This window comes from Barbus barbus (genome assembly GCF_936440315.1).
Source record: "Barbus barbus genome assembly, chromosome: 19".
Classification (NCBI taxonomy): domain Eukaryota; kingdom Metazoa; phylum Chordata; class Actinopteri; order Cypriniformes; family Cyprinidae; genus Barbus; species Barbus barbus.
This window is the reverse complement of record NC_136747.1, coordinates 12,607,443-12,625,917: the sequence shown is the minus strand read 5'-3', so window position 1 is coordinate 12,625,917 and position 18,475 is coordinate 12,607,443. Positions and strand designations below refer to the sequence as shown.

Here is an 18,475-nt window from a genome sequence, read left to right as displayed (position 1 = left end):
GACACAAAGGTAAAAAAAAAAACCTCTTCCTCCAAGTTTGTTTAAGGTGGTCAGTGCAAAGGTAACTCAGTTTATAGTTTCAGTCAGTTTATAGGTTGAGTTTTCTAAACCAGTGCCCAAAAAAAAATACTATACAGCAGTGATTCTTAAACCGGGTTCTGCAGATTAGTTGACCTAAATATTGATCTAAATATTGAAATGTTATTTAAATAAATAATTGTTAATGACAAAAACAACCAAAATTAATTTAATCTCATAACATATAACAGTGAATTAACCGATTGTATCAACATTTAATTGTGATAGTGTTTCTTTCAGTTATGCTTAACTTTCTAGCTAGCGAACATTTAGCTCATTTAGCTCTTTTATACTAAGGGGCATTTTTTTTGCTTCTCTGGTACAGATCCAGCTGTTGGTAATAGTTTGTGATTTCCCCTCAGATTAGTTTTTTTTTTAAGTGCTCCTTGACCTGAAATAGTTTGAGATACACTGATTTAGAATCACCTCACCAATATCCCTGTGAAGTCTACTAATGTTGTCCTTGAGGATTTTTCCTGAGGACCTTTTTACCTCACAAAGCTTTGTGGTTGTTATTTGCTAGTGGTGTTCAGTTAGAGAAATAACGTAATTTAGCGCTGCAGTAAATGTTGTCCTAGTTGTATAATAGGGTTCAGTGGGGCTAAAGGTATCTTAAGGTAATTGTGTTTTTTACTACTGCCAGTGTATGATTACAGAAAAAAAAAATTTGAACATTGATGGAGCAACACATTTTGTAGGAAAATTGGTTTTAGTTTAAAAATCTGTATGAAAAAAATGTATGAGGTGGGAAGGGGGTCTTTTAACCCCACATTTGGGGTAAAAGACTCACCAGCATGGGGCAAAAGGCACCCAGTATTGATATAAATATACAAATATAGCTAAAGTAATGTTTTGCATAATATAATAAAGGTTACTACTTATTAAAATAAATATATATATTTTTGATAAGTAAATTAATTTAATATATTTAATACATGCACTGTCATTTAAATATTCATTTTAAAAAAATACAGCAAAAGTATTTTACAATGTAAAGATTCTAAAAGCTTTTTACTGCGTTTGAAGGAGATCCCATAATCATTGGGAATAGTTTTAAAGTAGTAACGATACAAATGATATTTTATTATATGGTATGATTAATATAATATTTTATGGACACCCAATTTAATTCATGTCATGCCAACCAATGGAAAAGTCTTTCAGCTATTTATTATCATGTTAATTATTGTGCCTTTAGCCCCAACAGCAGGGGTGCTTTTACCCCAAATACCATACTTCTTTTTTCAGTTATCGAACAGCTGTTGATTTAATTACATTGAACAAAACTGAAGATCATTAACAATTTTTTTTGGGTCAGTTTATAATTTTATAAATTCTTATTTGCTACATAAATCTACAATATTTTAAGAAACATTAAATATAAGATCCAATTAGCATAGAATCATATGTGTTGCTGCCGGTGATCACGTCAAGGATCATCCAAATTTTCATATGCATAGTGAAAGTGCTGCTGAATTTTTGTACTAACTGGAGAATAAACTCAAATTTACCCTGCTACACTTTTAGTCCTATTTTACACTACAAAGGTGCACAATTGTCTGATCAAAGTACTAGTGAATGGGTTAATCGTCCAGCATATTTCAGCATTGATCCTTTCGGTTGTTAAGAAGGTAATTGTGTTTAGATTGAAGGGATGTGTGTGTGTTTTTGTTCATGGAGATCCAAGCACAGTCTTCTTTTGAATTACTGGTTAATCCATGTTTGTAAATGTTAATACACATAATTACTATAGTCTGGAATGATTCTAGGTGTCTATTTAGGTAGAAAACTTTGAGTGCATGGTATGTGTATGTATCCTGGGATTCTTTGTCTATTGCAGTGATGATCACATGAACACAAACATGCTCGCTGAGTTAAAATGCATGCTTACTCCAAAGTAGTCAAACCCTAGTGAACGTTTGTGTATTTGGTTACAGGCAAATGGGATTGTGCACACATTTGCATGGGTTTGCTTTGTTTGAGCACTGCTTTGTCTAAGTGAGCGCACTGTGTATGTATTCGAAAGCGATTTAAGAGTCAAAAAACAGACAGGAATGTTTTTTGTAAATACATGTTAGATTTCTTGACATAATGTGAGTGTGCGCTTGACATTCTCTCTCGGCTGCCGTGACTAGGCCGGTGTCTGCTCTGTTTCACAGTGACAGTGGCGGGTGGCCGAGAGACTGCCTGTTAGTTCTTAAGCTCACAGGATAGTTATTGCATTACTGTCTCTATAAGTCTGACTGGTCATCCACATCTCATTTGACCCTCAGCCTTGGCCAAATCTGCCTTTCTGCATGGTCACTCTCAAAACTCCCCATCCCTTCAGATGTAATCAGATGCAGAAATCCTGTCAGGCTGGATTTGGGTAGAGAGGATTATAGCAACTGAGGGACTGAACCGGATCAGCTAGCAAATGATATTTAAAAATGAAAAGAGCAGAACAAAATGACTGATTTGAGAGGGGGGCTGTCTTCCGGTGCCAAACCAACTTTAAAATCTCTTCTCACTTCAAATCCCCCTCCTGCAGTCTGATGGTACTCCAATTGAGATAAGGAAGTGAGAAATAAACATCAGCCTCTATAAGAGTAGCCACAATTGGCAGTAACACACAAACACTGTAGAAAGTTGTTAGAAATATAAATAGATGATAAGGGCATGTCAGTCCTATCAGTGCAAGGCCAGGCTCTCACCCCCGTAATGCTCAAAGCTGAGGGAGTCAACCACAGACCCCGGGAAAGATCTTTGCAATCTTTTGGAGCAGCTCTCTGTTACGGGCCGTCTCCAGTGAAATTGCACACTTGCAATGGAGACTGATTTAGAAGGCAAAGTTAGAAGATTTTGCAACAGCCTGATCATGAATGAACAAAGAGTCTCTATGGCAGAACACCTGGTAGTACTCAAAATAAGAGCTGCATGAGGCGTCAGAAGAAACGTCTGACGTAGCATCTGAAACCCACAATCAATTTAGAGTCTGTCCAGGGTAGAGTTTTAGAGACGGTCAGGTAAACAGATGCACCAACTGATTTGCACAGTGGAAAGGGAAGAGCAATCATGGAGGGAGTGAGCACTGATGTTATGGCATATGGTAACAGCGGGTGTATTTGATTGTTTGGATAATGATTGCCAGTGAAAGACAATGAGCGGGAAACACCTGTGATAAAAGACTGTTGCAAACAAGAGTTTGAACAAACCCTGCAGCCCTGTCGGCACAACCACAGCCATAACAAAGCAGTCACATATGCTGCGAATTCATTGACTATGTTTTTAACATTATTTGCTCAGTATTTATTAATGGAACCATGTGAATTATATCCTTGTTAGAACATTTGGGTCAGATAAAATGAAGTCATCCGAAATCCTTAGAAAGGAAGCAGAGATAAAGACAAGGAACTGCGAGGCCGGAAAAACACAGGAGGTGAAAGCAAAGACAGGAAGAGTAGGACTGGAGAGAGAGTTTTGGAAAGTCTCTATAGAACAAGAAATTTGCTAACGGCTATGTTTTCATTGATTTGAAAGAAATCATATTCCTGTGATTTCCTGGGATGTCTAGAAAGTTTACATCTAAGATTTTCTCCACTTGTACCTCAAGACAAGATAGACTTTTATTTGTTTTTTGCTGTTTTTAGACATTTATAGCCTTACATTTCTTATTGTGTGCTTTTGAGTATTATGTTTTGAAGAGGAAATGCCATGCCTTGATTCTGCCTATGCTATATTTGTCAAACAAAGAAATACCTTGAAGTTTCCATTAAATCATTCACGAAGTGTAGTCTATATTATGTCTAGCATTGTAACATGCATGCATTTTTTTTTTTCACTCAGCAACACAGAAATTTCAAATACAGTACCAGGCAAAAGACACTTCAAAATATTAATAAAGCCATCCAAATTATGAAATAATGCAAATGGAATTATGGGAAATACGCAGTAACCAAATGGTGTTTATCAAAATGGTTGTATTCTGAGTCATTCATAAAAAAAAACTCAACTGTTTTGTATGAAATTCATACATAAGCACAACTTAAGTCTCAAAAGGCCTTTGAGATAATGAGAAACACATTCATTTGGGTGTGTCCAAATTTTTTGACTGGTACTGTAATTTAGTCTGATTGATTTTATCTTGCCTTGAGCAAAAATTGCATGAGAATAATTTCTCTTGATGCTTTCAGATACAGAGCAAGGTTTAGAAAGCTCAGCAAAAATCAGCACATAGTGTGGGGGATATAGCCTAGCCAGCTATTATAATATTTTCTTTACTAAAATCTGGGCATATCCGCATGAAGTTGTGGTTTGAACTGAAGCGAGAGAAACAAAAGACTCCAATGGCAGTGATGTTGTGGGTTGGCGGTAGGATGGAATACTGCCAGTAGCTAAAAGTGATCTGTGGGGGTTTGAGTGAGAAACAAAAGAGTTTAAAGTTTGGTGACAAAAGAAACCGAGAGTGCTGGAGAGATATGTGTGAAGCAGTCGCTCGTGTGCATGTGGGTGTGTGTGTGACCGGCCTGCTGGCCAGATTGGTCGAGAGCGTTTGAGTGGAATGACAGGCATCCTAGATATTTTCCAGAGGCCTGCATTACAAGAGTCAAATGCTCTCTGAGAGAATGAGTAAGGAGAGGAGAGATTCTTGTTTGCACTGACCTCTTTCTGTTGGATGGATATGTATAGCTACGTCCTACTTACATGTGGACATGTGAGCATCTTTGTTTAGATCTGACAAACTAAATTTCCTCTTTTCCTGTTGTGAATTGGTGGTCGTAGCATATATAATATAGATATATAATTGTCTATGAAATAATTAACAGCTTTCCCTTTGATTTGGCCACGAGTTGTGCCACAGATGCAGTTGAATGGTGTTATTTCTGTGCTGGTGGGTGAAAAGTGCCACATGTGATGAATGATCAGGATTAAAAATGGGAAATGGCACCAAGGATACGGAGGAGGAGGAGGCCTAGATGATGGATTCAGGATAATGTTAGACATGATATAGAGAGACAAAAGGGGACCAAACACTCTCTTCGTTGCATAGACACGTACATTCTCACAGTCTCATATACTGTCGACAAGAGGGTGGAGCAGGTTGAAGCTGTGGTTCATTGTTTTGAGGCCGACAGACATCCTGTTTGAAGCAGGAATGAAGCCACTTGCCACAAGGCAGCTGCAAACAAATTAACACACACTCACACAGTGGATTCAGGATTTAGGATTTCCCTTAGCTTTATAGATGATTACCTTTTCCATCGTCTAACGCTCAAAGTTAATCTTTAAAAACTAATAATTAAGTTACAATGTCTTTATCTAAGTTACACATTCTTTATCTTGAAATGAAATTCATTTTTCACACTGTAGTGTAAATTATATATTGGGATGCCTAAATTTACATTTAAAATGCAATGGAACTGAGGGCATGGGTCACATAACAAAGTCAACATAGCGGATGTAGTACGTCAGAATTTCATTCATGCTATATACTTTATTGGTTGTGAACTTCATTCTTCATTTATTGCAGAAAGTATTCAGACAAAATGTGATTTCAGACTTTAGTAACGGCCAAAAAATGAAGATAATTATGGGCTTATTGGTATAGAATAGAATTTAAATATTGGTGCATCCCTAGTGCAGACAGTAGTGAAATTGTGCAATCCCCTGTGAAGTTGCATTGAGGTCCAAATCCATTCTGATATATAATGCCCACTTTTTGTGATCCAATCAATTCCATTTGGTTGCACAAAAAGTACTTTTCCTGATGAATATTCTGTTTCTTTGAGATATGTCACATTACAAAATTAAAATGGATTTTATGTTGACTTTGGTAACTGCTGGTCATGGCATTGGTTAGTGGTTCACCACATACAGGTTGCCAAATACCCCTGTGTTGGATATTCTGTCAGAGCTGTAGTGTTGGTCTGTTGGTGAAATAAAGCTGTACAGTGTTGCTGCCAAGGCACTGTATTTAATTTCAGTCAATGTGTGGGGCTGCTTTTCCATTTATAATGGCCATGCCACCATTATCATGTTGTTGTGTTTTTACAGCCTTGACCTGTTTAGACACATTCTATCATATCACATGTCCAGTAGCAGAACAAATGTCCAGTAATATGCTCAAGTCATTTGTCATCTCTCTTTCATTCACTCTTTAGGCCGTAGAAAAGGAGCAGATAGACAGCATTCAGCCCAAACTGCAACATGTCAACGCTGTGGGTCAAGGTCTTATACAGAGTGCAGCCAAACACACTGACACTCAGGCCCTGGAACATGACTTGGAGACCACCAACCTGCACTGGAACTCCTTCAACAAGAGGGTAAGCTTGCATCAATTTTTAGCCTTTTTTTAGTTGACTGATAGAAGTGGATTAAATATATATATATATATATATATATATATATATATATATATATATATATATATATATATATATATATATATATATATATAATTTTTTTTAATTCACAGGTTGCTGAAAGAATCGCACAGCTGCAGGAGGCCCTGTTGCACTGTGGGAAGTTCCAAGATGCACTGGAGCCACTCTTGAGCTGGCTGAGTGACACAGAGGAGCTTATAGCCAATCAGAAACCTCCGTCTGCTGAGTACCGTGTGGTGAAAGCACAAATTCAGGAGCAGAAGGTTACATTTTAATCAAATTTTAAAGTAATCCGTTTTTAAAGGAGTTTCTATTTTGTAATGGTTTTAAAGTAGCTGAAAGTGAAAGACTTTGAGATCCCTTGATTTTGTATCAGACTAATTAGACAAATTTATCATGCTAGATTAAAAAAAATAATAATTCAGGTTTAAGTACATTAATTGAGGTTCCATATTATTCCTAGCTGCTGCAACGGTTGCTGGATGACCGCCGTGGGACTGTAGAGATGATCAGGGCAGAAGGAGAGCGTATCGCTGCTACAGCCGAGACACAAGATAGAGACAAAATCCAGAAACAACTTGAGAGCCTAGGAGAGAGATGGACAAATCTGCTGGAAAAGGCCAGCGCCAGGTAAACTCCATAATCAAAGCAATATGGACACCCAGACACAGCCATAAAATCTCTTAATCGAATCTCTTACTCAGAACTCAATCACTTGGTTGCTTTACAAGGCCATAAAAACAGAGTAGTCATAACAATATAACACAGATTTCTTCCTCACATCATGTCCTCAGGCAGCGGCAGCTAGAGGAGCTGCAGGGGTTGGCGCTGCAGTTCCACGAGGCAGTGGAGCCGCTCGGTGAGTGGTTGAGCACAACAGAGAGACGCCTGAGCTCCGCTGAGCCAATGGGAACCCAGACCTCCAAAATCACACAGCAGATTGTAAGGCACAAGGTAGAGTATGCACAGCACCTGGGAGAGATGTATCCTAGGAGTCTGTTGCCAGAATTGTTGCTCCCGAACCAAGATCTATCATTTTAGCAAGCGATTTTCAAAGTGTCAAGCATCATTAGACTGGCTAGAGATGCAGAGGAGAGAACAGATTGTCAGTCTCCTGTGGTTTTAAATGGACTGGTAGGAATGCAGTTATCTAAGAAGGCACAAAATTCAGGTCGTGATCCTGCCCACATCCTTTCCATTTTGCAGTTTAATTTCATCATGATTTTGTGTTTCCATCTCATCTTGTGTTGATTCACGTATTATTTTTTGCTCACATCAGTTAATTATGATTTGTCATTATTCTGCATTGTCATGTTTATGTTTGCCTTGTCTTTTTTTTCTCCTTCTACTCTCATTCAATCACGTCTCCTCTTTACTCTGGGCTATAATCCCAGGCTGTCCAAGAGGAGGTATCCTCTCGGGAGAATGATGTAAACCATCTTGAGACTCTCAGTCAATCACTGCACCCGCTCAGCTGTGTGGCTGATCGGGATTGGCTGGGTGAACGTGTGGCAGCATTGCGCAACGGGCACACGGAGCTGCACGATTGGTGCAGTCGGAGAGAGGTCATGCTGGAGCAGGCCCTGGCCAATGCACAGCTATTTGGAGAGGAAGAGGTGGAAGTCCTTAACTGGCTAGCTGAAGTGGCCCAGAGACTGGCCGAGGTCTCAGTGCAGAGTTATCAGCCGGAGCTACTAGAGCAGCAACACAAACACGCACTGGTATGATTCTGAAGGTCATAGCTGCCCAGGATCAACAATACCATATAAATCAGTTTAGAGAATATGAATATTTTCTAAAAATAAAAAAAACTGTCACTTAGTAAGGTCAGAGCTATATAGGTCTGTCATTCAATTAAAATTAATTACGTGATATTCTGATAAAATAATAAAATGAATTGCATATACCAATGCAGTGTATTTTATTTGATTAATTCTGTTATATGTTATATGATATCCCCTTGAATTATGTTCAAAATTAATATTTCTACTGCTGGTTCCCTACAGGCTCTTAATGAAGAGATTATCAGCAGGAAAAAGACAGTGGACCAGGCCATTAAGAATGGACAGGCTCTGCTAAAACAAACCACTGGTACTTTTCAATCCAGCCTCTGTGTTTATTGGTGTATCAACAAATTCCTGCTTTGACTGATCATGTTTTATCTCTGTGACAGGTGAGGAGGTCCTGTTGATTCAGGAAAAGCTAGATGGCATCAAAAGCCGCTATGCAGAGATGACAGCGGGCAGCAGCAAAGCCCTCCGTACTCTGGAACAGGCCCTTCAGTTGGCCACGCGATTTGCTAGCTCACACAATGACATCAGCCAATGGTTGGATAGAGTGGAGGCAGAGCTTAACAACATTGAGCCAGACACAGCACCAGCCTATCAGGACAGACAGAGGGTGAGGATGTCTACCGTTTTATCTCTTTTAAGTACTGATGAATCACTTTTTACTTTTTGTTTTTGCTAAACCAAATAAATTTGTGTAAATAAATAAGTGTCTTCAGTGGAATTGATTATTTTATATTGTGTATGTTTGGCTCAGGAGCTGAAGTGTGTGTCTGCTGAGAAGAGGTTAGTTCTGGACACAGTGAATGAGGTGGGCAGTGCTTTACTGGATCTGGTACCCTGGCGTGCACGAGAAGGCCTGGACCGCCTGGTCGCCGATGCCAATCAGCGTTACCGCCAAGCTGATGAGACCATCACACAGAGAGTGCAGTTAGTGCAGGCTGCCATCCAAAGGTCACAGCAGGTACTGCGGCAAATACTGTACATATATGTCTGATCAACACAGAGCCAAAACCTAAACTTACTTAAAATGTAACATTATTTTTCCATACCTTTTCCATACCTTGAAATTCAAGTTTAATTTTATATAATTATTTTACAATATATAATTTTGTCTTTTTAGAATGATGTAATACTTTAAAGAACATACAAATTGTTATAATAAATTAAAAGAATAATGGTAACACTTTAGTACAGGAACCAATTCTCATTATTGACTAGTTGCTTATTAGCACGCCTATTAATAACATATTGCTGTTTATTAGTACTTATAAAGCACATATTTTGCATGATCATATTCTACATCCCTAATCCTACCTAATACCTAATCTTAACAACTACCTTGCTAACTATTAATAAGCAGCAAATTAGGAGTTTGAGGCAAAAGTCATAGTTAATGATTTGTTAATGGTGAGAATATTACATTTTTAAAAAAGTGAGTCCAAATTTAATAAGTACATTTGCAACTTTAACACATTTTAAAATATTATTAATATTATAAATATTTAACAAATTGTTGCTTAAGCAAAGTTTGATTTAGGATGGATCCTCTGTCCATGTTGCCTTCTTGAATTTGTAAATGTTTTCTCATACTTCTTTTGTTGACAATACACTTATTTGTGTGTGTTATTGTTTCAGTATGAGGAGGCAGTCGATGCAGAGCTGACCTGGGTCGGAGAGACTGAGAGGAAGTTGGCGTCTCTGGGGCCTCTGAGTCTGGAGCCTGATGTGACTGTGGCTCAGCTCCAGGTGCAGAGAGCCTTTAACATCGACATCATCCGTCACAAAGACACGGTGGACCAACTCCTTAAGACACGAGAGGACATCCTGGAGAGTTGCAGCAAACAACAGAGAGAGGCTTTGAAGGTTAGAGACAAAAAAAGAAGAGCGAGAGAAAGAGAGAAGGGTCAGAATAAGCTATGTAATTATTCCTCTGCGAAAGGTTAGATCAGGAAAATTGAATTGATGTGACTAATGCTTTTTCTGGCGGAGATTTGATTTGTTGAGTCATGTTGGGGACAAACAACAGTGCAAGCTTGTTTTTTCAGTCTCTAAAGATTCATTTGGTTCACCCGATAAAACCTCTTTATGCTTCGTCCTTGTAGGTGAAGACGGACTCTTTAAGTACTCGTTATGAAGCAGTAAATCAGAGTCATGCCGAGCGCTTCTCAGCTCTAGAGCAGGCTCAGGTGCTAGTAGCGCGGTTCTGGGAGACGTATGAGGAACTTGAACCCTGGCTGGGCGAGACAGAGACTCTGATTACCCAGTTACCCCCTCCTGCCATCGACACAGAAGCACTCAGACAACAGCAAGACCAAATGAGGGTGAGTGGGCAGTATGCAGACAAAGGACTTGAGTCCATTTTGCTCCTTTGTGGCTATACGATGCATTCAAGTCATGATGGAAAGATTGTGTTTTTGTGTTGAACGCATATAAATGTCACCACAGTCTAAACTACAAGTGAGTATTTTCTTTGGATTTTCTAAAATCTGAGTTTGGGGTGTGTCATTGAAAAAACATTTTAGACAGTGAATGCAGCATCTGCATTAATAGTACATTTTTTCATTTACAATTAAAGTATCTATCTTGCATGCACAAAATTCAATGTATTGTGCAATTACAATATATAACGATTCAATTTACAGCATCTTCATGAATTGAATATAAAAAAGCAAAAATGCACCCAGGAGGTTCCCAAACTCATAAATATGTACTTCCCAGGAGGACTTGAATGCATCATTAGACATGGACTAAGACCCACAAAACATTTTTCATTTCATGTAATATGTATTGACATCACATGACATGTTTTACATGTCTTCCTTCCTAGCTTCTGAGAGAGTCCATCGCTGAGCATAAGCCTCACATAGATAAACTGCTAAAGATCGGCCCACAGCTGGCAGAACTGAGTTCCCAGGAAGGGGCAACAGTAAGACAACGTTATAATGAAGCAGAGAGACGTTACCTCAGCATCAAAGAGGAGGTCAAAGGTCGAGCCACAGCACTGGATGAAGCAGTGTCACAGTCTGTCCAGGTATTTGCTGCAAAATGGTAGCATGCTGATTTTGGACTGCTGCCCAGCTTGTGATTTATTTAAAGGTTACAGCCTACAGTTCGGCATTATACAGCACAATATCAACTCATTTTGTAAATTCAAGCTATTTTAATGACACACGTCACCTTTATTTACTCATTGATTTGAACGAAAGTTTTTTTTTTTTAAATAACATCACTGACATCTGACATCATCAGGTGCATTTTGGCTCAGTGTTTGTGTTATTAATTCTTCCTGCTGGCCTGTTGCATGCTGTTGAATTAACACATTGTACTGTTTCTCCACCTTCATCCCTTCAAACTCTACTTTACTCTGACTCCACCTGTCCGACCCCTGTACCCCATATCCTGTCATCCTGTCCTCTCCATTTCCTGTATCCCCTAAACTTTCCCCATTCCTGCTTGTTGCAACTGTACCCTTGCCTATACCCTGCACCTCTCCCTCCCATGTCCGTTTGGTCCATCCGTCCACCCATCACTCATATTTGTGGATGTGCTGTGTGTGTGTGTCCATCCCTCCATCATCACTGCTCTCTGCAACTCCATCAGCTGGTAGAGGTAAGGGCATCATCACCCACTGATTTAACCACTGATATAACATCTGTATTGGATTGAATATCAGGAATACCTTTAATCTGTAATGTTTTGTTATTTATATGTTGAAACTAGTTTTAGCTTACTTCAGGTGACCTGTAGGTAGCATCTTGTTAGTACAAGAAGATGGGAAAAGTACATTTCAATTAATTTCTTAATCATTTACATTATGGTATTTAGCAGAAGCACAAACTTCCTCTACCCCTTAGCATGTGTCTGGGATAAATCTTCCCTCCTCCTTATGCCTGGTACTTCTGAAGTTACTTTTGTGTGCTGTAGTTGATCTAATTGTTGTCTTCTTTCTCTCCATTAAGTTCCATGATAAGATGGACCCTCTATTGGAAACTCTGGAAGGTGCAGTCCAACGCTTGCGGCAGCCTCCTCCAGTGGCGGCTGAGGTGGACAAGATCCGGGAGCAACTTGCGGAGCACAGGGCAACAGGACTAGAACTGGACAAGCTCCTTCCATCTTTCAGTGCCCTGTGTGCCCGAGGCGAAGAGCTCATCAGTCGTGCCCCACACGACGATCCTGCTGCCCAGGGTAAAGATTTTTGATCTGAAATGACACTTTATGGTTGTAGGAAACACTTTATCCTATGTGTTTCGGTAAATTTGTAATCTGTTCCCATCCTCAGCGGTGCGTTCACGACTCTTGCGGCTGCGCTCTCTGTGGGATGAGATCAGGCAGAGGGCAGAGGAGAAAGAAGGAAAGCTTCAGGATGTTCTAGATCTCGCCGGAAAATTCTGGGCTGACATGGCCGCTCTGCTGAGCACACTCCGTGACTCTCAGGACATTGTGAAAGATCTGGAGGACCCAGGGGTGGATCCTTCACTTATAAAACAACAAATAGAGGCAGCAGAGGTCAGTCCAAAAATAGAGTCACTAGCAAGACATGAATTGTTTTTTGGTTTATTCAAATTTCCAGTGGAGATGTACAAAAACTACATATTTTCAAAATTGACTAGTCTGTAGGATGCAGGATGTCTTAAAGGTGGGGTAAGCGATTTTGGAAGCCAATGTTGACATTTGAAATCACCAAAAACAAACACGCCCCTACCCCAAAAGAGTCTCGCCCCATGTTGATAGCTCCGCCCCACACATACGTACAGCAATGATTAGTTCTGTGAAACAAAGCAAATCCAATGTTACTCACCTATCGAGAAGAAACATCCTTGGCATCCGATCGCAGGCCGGACAAACAACATTTTTTATCTGCCATGTATATCTTTCTGTCGTTGCTCGGCTGATGTCCGTCATGTGCATTGATGAGCGCTTTCTCCTCTGCATCATGAGTAGACACGCCCCTTACTGCTGATTGGGTACAAGTTTATTTTGGTACTCGGCCAGACTCGTTTTCTAAAGCGTTTTTGAAAAAATGCATACCCCATCTTTAAAGAAGCTCTGTATAGATCAACAGTTCGCAACCACTAGAGGGCATCAGCAAAATTCTAAAGGATCTGTTAAAAAAATCAATGTATAAACTGAACGTTATTTCTTGTATAATATAATAAATAATAATATAATAACATATTTCTCCCCTTATAATTGAAGAAAAAATTATTGGAACTGAGGAGCAAAATGTAATTTCTTAAATCAAAAAATGTAAGCTTACAATTTAACTTCTGAAATCTTCTGAAACTTCTAAAAAATGTAAGCTCAATGTTCAGTTTCAGTTAAAAAAAAAAAGTTAGAAAACAATCAGCTTTGTCATTATTACAGCAGAAATACTGTGAATAGCCTATGTATGAATAGCCGTGTACATTTTAATAAAATACTCCATAATGGGGTTTTAGATTGGATCAAACTACATAATCTTGTGTCAAGATATTGATCTCAAGAGAATGTAGTCATGATGTTTTTATCTCACACTCAGGCCATTAAGGCAGAGACAGATGGGCTGAGGGAAGAACTGGAGATCGTACGAACACTTGGAGCTGACCTCATCTTTGCCTGCGGAGAGACTGAGAAACCAGAGGTCAAGAAGACCATCGATGAGGTAAGAGGGTAGAGCAGTGATAAGCAATGTAGAGAACGCCCTGTTTCACTCACATTTAAACAAAATATCTCCATGTTTTTGATTTTGTTTTGCTCAGATGAATGCAGCCTGGGAAGGCTTGAACCGCACGTGGAGAGAGAGAATGGAGAGACTGGAAGAGGCCATGACTGCCTCTGTGCAGTACCAGGATGCTCTTCAGGTGTCTATCACTCTATTGGAACCACAAAATCTGCCCTGATTGATCAAGCAGACTGTATGTTCAATTATCATTTTATATATCCTCAGGGCATGTTTGACTACTTGGACAACGCTGTGATCAAATTGTGTGACATGCCAGCTGTAGGGACAGACCTCAGCACTGTTAAACAACAGATCGAAGAGCTCAAGGTTTGCATCAGACCTTATCTACTCTTATCTCAAAAAACACATTGAGAAAAAGATTGACCCTTTTTATTTTTACATGACAGCAATATAAAGTGGAAGTTTACCAGCAGCAGATTGACATGGAGAAGCTTTCCCACCAAGGAGAGCTGCTACTCAGAAAAGTGAGCGACCAAACTGACAGAGACATGATTCAAGAGCCTCTCACTGAGTTACGCCACCTATGGGACAACCTGGTGGACAAAATCACAATCAGACAGGTGAGGAAATACAGACCAGTTTATTATCTCAGTCTCCTTTTGCATTTACAAAACAATTACGTATAAAACAGATCATTTAGATAACTAAAATGCAAATAAACACTTTTTCAATGATCCAAGTGCTCCTTTAAACAGGCTACCATTAGGTTAATGAATTATGAATTAATTATTATTGCTATTAGCATTATTTTTATATTACTATCATTATTGAATATTGGGTATTGCAAAACTTGAATTGTAAAATGGAGTATGAAAACTAATTTCAAAGAAATGTAAGTTCAATTCATCTGCATTTTAGAGGGCAGACAGGAAATGCTCTTGCTCTTGATAGCATTTTGTCTCTTTTCTCTCTCTCAGCACAAACTGGAGGGTGCGCTGTTGGCTCTAGGTCAGTTCCAGCATGCTCTCTCTGAGCTGCAGTCTTGGCTCAGTCACACTCACGCCACACTGGACACCCAGCGACCCATTAGCTCTGACCCCAAGGCCATCGAAATAGAGCTGGCTAAGCATCATGTACGGAATATTTGGGGCATTTTTATGTACTCTGCTTTTTATTTCCTTTTTAAGCCAGATTCCTTTAATCAAGCTGTCTTTGTAGGTATTAAGAAATGACGTGCTGTCCCATCGGGCTACAGTGGAGACCGTGAACAGCGCAGGCTCTGAGCTGCTGGAGTCCAGTCCTGGAGATGAAATCAACCACCTGAGAGACCAGCTGGATGAGCTCAACCGCAGCTGGAAGAACCTCCTGCTGAAGACTGATGAGAGGCAGAAGCTTTTGGAAGCTGCCCTGCAACAGGTGCTCTCTAGATATTACCACTGCATCATTATACAGAGAGATCTGATTGAAAGCACCAATAGAAAAACAAGTGGATCTGCATATGTTTGTAGCCTGAAATGCGCCATTTGCAATGGATTACATTTAGTCGATTCAGTAAAATGGATGCAGTTTGGAGGGTTGCTGTGCACCGAGAATGGTTCTCTTTAATATTGTAGTACAGGTGTCGGATCAATTAGCTCATTGTCTTTCCCCTGCATGGTTTCTGTGTCAGGCGGAGGGTTTCCATGGAGAGTTGGAGGAGTTTCTGCAGTGGCTCAGACGCACAGAGAGTCAGCTGTCTGCTGCCAAACCCACAGGTGGCCTGCCTGAGACCGCCAGAGAGCAGCTGCAGCAACACATGGTACACAAAATGAGTTCACCTCTAGTCCACTCATTAGATAACAAACCACTCTCAAATATATTATTATTAGAGCATTTATTTTACTTTATTTATTCTTTGGAAATTCTAATAAGAAATTAAATTAAATGAAGAACATAGTCAGGAATATTTTGCCTTTGCATTCTATTAGGAAAAGCCTAATTGCATTATATTATTATTTGTTGACGGTGTTATTTTAGTAATTTTTAATATTTTGAATTTTATTTTTGTTTTTATTTTAATTTTAGACATTTTGTGCTTTTGTCATTTATATTAGTTTTGTTTTAATAAGTCTATTTAGCTTTAAATTATTGGTTTTAGTAATTTACTTGCATTTTTATTTCAGTTAGTTGCCAGCATTTCTGATATTCTATTATGTTTTTCATCTGTTAGTTATATTTCAGCTTTATTTCTGTTAACAAAAACAAATTTAGTAGTTTTGGTTAATAATAGCAACACTTTTTGATAATCAACTTCTCCTGCTCTGTCCTGTTTATAGGAGCTCCAGGCTCAATTGACCCAGAGGAGTGAGCAGTACCATCGGCTACTAGATAAGGGAGAGTCCATTCTGCTGGCCAGAGGAGGGGAGGATGCTGGACCTGGTACCACCCAGACCCAACAGAACCTGGCCATGCTACAGAACAAGTGGGCCAGTCTCAATGCCAAAATGGATGACAGAAGGGTAAGATTTATGACCTTACATTCATGTTTAAATAACAGATTTGATAAGTAATGAACAGATGAATGTATCTTATTCTGCCTTCCAATCTTAAGATGCCTCTGTCTCTGTGTCCATCTCTTTCCACAGGGTAAACTGGAGGAAGCTGTCTCATTGGCGACAGGATTCCAGACCTCCCTGCAGGACACCATAAACTGGCTGACACAGGCAGAGCAGACTCTCAACATGGCTCAGCCACCCAGCCTCATTCTCGACACCGTCCTATTCCAGATAGATGAGCACAAGGTTGGTCAGAAAATGTGGCTTGCTTAAGTACTACACATATTATTTGCTTTTGTTAAGAGTTTTGATAGAATTTACTACTTTTGAGTAACTTAATCCTTGTCTTTATTCCTGTATGTTTCAGGTGTTTGTGAATGAGGTGAACACTCACAGAGAACAGGTTCTGGCTCTAGAGAAAGCTGGCTCTCAGCTGCGGTTTGCCAGTCTCAAACAGGATGTGGTTCTCATCAAGAATCTGCTGCTTAGTGTACAGGCCCGCTGGGACAAACTGGTACAGAGATCACTAGACCGAGGACGCCACCTGGATGAGGCCCGCAAGAGAGCCAAACAGGTATATTTTGGTTTACCTCACTCTGTCTGTGTTGCTCTGATCGTGCCTTTCTCTGTGTCTGAAGTTGGCAGTCTTCTCTTATTTAGTTTCATGAGGCCTGGAGGAAACTGACAGACTGGTTGGAGGAAGCAGAGAGCAGGCTGGACTCTGAGCTGGAAATCTCTAATGAGCCTGACAAGATTAAAATCCAGCTGGCCAAACATAAGGTACATACAGGTCCTTCTCAAAAAATTAGCATATTGTGATAAAGTTCATTATTTTCTGTAATGTACTGATAAACATTAGACTTTCATATATTTTAGATTCATTACAACACAACTGAAGTAGTTCAAGCCTTTTATTGTTTTAATATTGATGATTTTGGCATACAGCTCATGAAAACCCAAAATTCCTATCTCAAAAAATTAGCATATTTCATCCGACCAATAAAAGAATGGCCATTATGTTCATTTATGCACTCAATACTTGGTCGGGAATCCTTTTGCAGAAATGACTGCTTCAATGCGGCGTGGCATGGAGGCAATCAGCCTGTGGCACTGCTGAGGTGTTATGGAGGCCCAGGATGCTTCGATAGCGGCCTTAAGCTCATCCAGAGTGTTGGGTCTTGCGTCTCTCAACTTTCTCTTCACAATATCCCACAGATTCTCTATGGGGTTCAGGTCAGGAGAGTTGGCAGGCCAATTGAGCACAGTAATACCATGGTCAGTAAACCATTTACCAGTGGTTTTGGCACTGTGAGCAGGTGCCAGGTCGTGCTGAAAAATGAAATCTTCATCTCCATAAAGCTTTTCAGCAGATGGAAGCATGAAGTGCTCCAAAATCTCCTGATAGCTAGCTGCATTGACCCTGCCCTTGATAAAACACAGTGGACCAACACCAGCATCACTGACTGTGGGTACTTGACACTGGACTTCAGGCATTTTGGCATTTCCCTCTCCCCAGTCTTCCTCCAGACTCTGGCACCTTGATTTCCGAATGACATGCAAAATTTGCTTTCATCCGAAAAAAGTACTTTGGACCACTGAGCAACAGTCCAGTGCTGCTTCTCTGTAGCCCAGGTCAGGCGCTTCTGCCGCTGTTTCTGGTTCAAATGTGGCTTGACCTGGGGAATGCGGCACCTGTAGCCCATTTCCTGCACACGCCTGTACACGGTGGCTCTGGATGTTTCTACTCCAGACTCAGTCCACTGCTTCCGCAGGTCCCCCAAGGTCTGGAATCGGTCCTTCTCCACAATCTTCCTCAGGGTCCGGTCACCTCTTCTCGTTGTGCTGCGTTTTCTGCCACACTTTTTCCTTCCCACAGACTTCCCACTGAAGTGCCTTGATACAGCACTCTGGGAACAGCCTATTCGTTCAGAAATTTCTTTCTGTGTCTTACCCTCTTGCTTGAGGGTGTCAATGATGGCCTTCTGGACAGCAGTCAGGTCGGCAGTCTTACCCATGATTGCGGTTTTGAGTAATGAACCAGGCTGGGAG

The 18,475-nt window shown here is 40.1% G+C and overlaps 1 protein-coding gene across 11 annotated transcripts in view; it reads left to right on the top strand.

The window, feature by feature from the left end:
• The window catches only part of LOC306885434 (microtubule-actin cross-linking factor 1-like), a gene marked incomplete at its 5' end in the record, with an annotated part of 158,310 nt that overhangs the window by 121,877 nt on the left and 17,958 nt on the right, over positions 1–18,475 (top strand). For all 11 annotated transcript variants that reach the window (XM_079441944.1, XM_079441935.1, XM_079441936.1 and 8 more), the window contains 24 exons: positions 6,219–6,380; positions 6,533–6,703; positions 6,904–7,070; positions 7,235–7,394; positions 7,835–8,161; positions 8,447–8,531; positions 8,614–8,840; positions 8,985–9,191; positions 9,866–10,093; positions 10,333–10,551; positions 11,058–11,261; positions 12,190–12,415; positions 12,510–12,736; positions 13,749–13,871; positions 13,969–14,070; positions 14,157–14,258; positions 14,339–14,512; positions 14,870–15,025; positions 15,111–15,308; positions 15,562–15,690; positions 16,208–16,390; positions 16,517–16,672; positions 16,794–17,000; positions 17,087–17,206. In XM_079441944.1, coding sequence (XP_079298070.1) covers positions 6,219–6,380; positions 6,533–6,703; positions 6,904–7,070; positions 7,235–7,394; positions 7,835–8,161; positions 8,447–8,531; positions 8,614–8,840; positions 8,985–9,191; positions 9,866–10,093; positions 10,333–10,551; positions 11,058–11,261; positions 12,190–12,415; positions 12,510–12,736; positions 13,749–13,871; positions 13,969–14,070; positions 14,157–14,258; positions 14,339–14,512; positions 14,870–15,025; positions 15,111–15,308; positions 15,562–15,690; positions 16,208–16,390; positions 16,517–16,672; positions 16,794–17,000; positions 17,087–17,206 — 4,260 coding nt within the window. The remainder of the gene's footprint in view (positions 1–6,218; positions 6,381–6,532; positions 6,704–6,903; positions 7,071–7,234; positions 7,395–7,834; positions 8,162–8,446; positions 8,532–8,613; positions 8,841–8,984; positions 9,192–9,865; positions 10,094–10,332; positions 10,552–11,057; positions 11,262–12,189; positions 12,416–12,509; positions 12,737–13,748; positions 13,872–13,968; positions 14,071–14,156; positions 14,259–14,338; positions 14,513–14,869; positions 15,026–15,110; positions 15,309–15,561; positions 15,691–16,207; positions 16,391–16,516; positions 16,673–16,793; positions 17,001–17,086; positions 17,207–18,475) is intronic.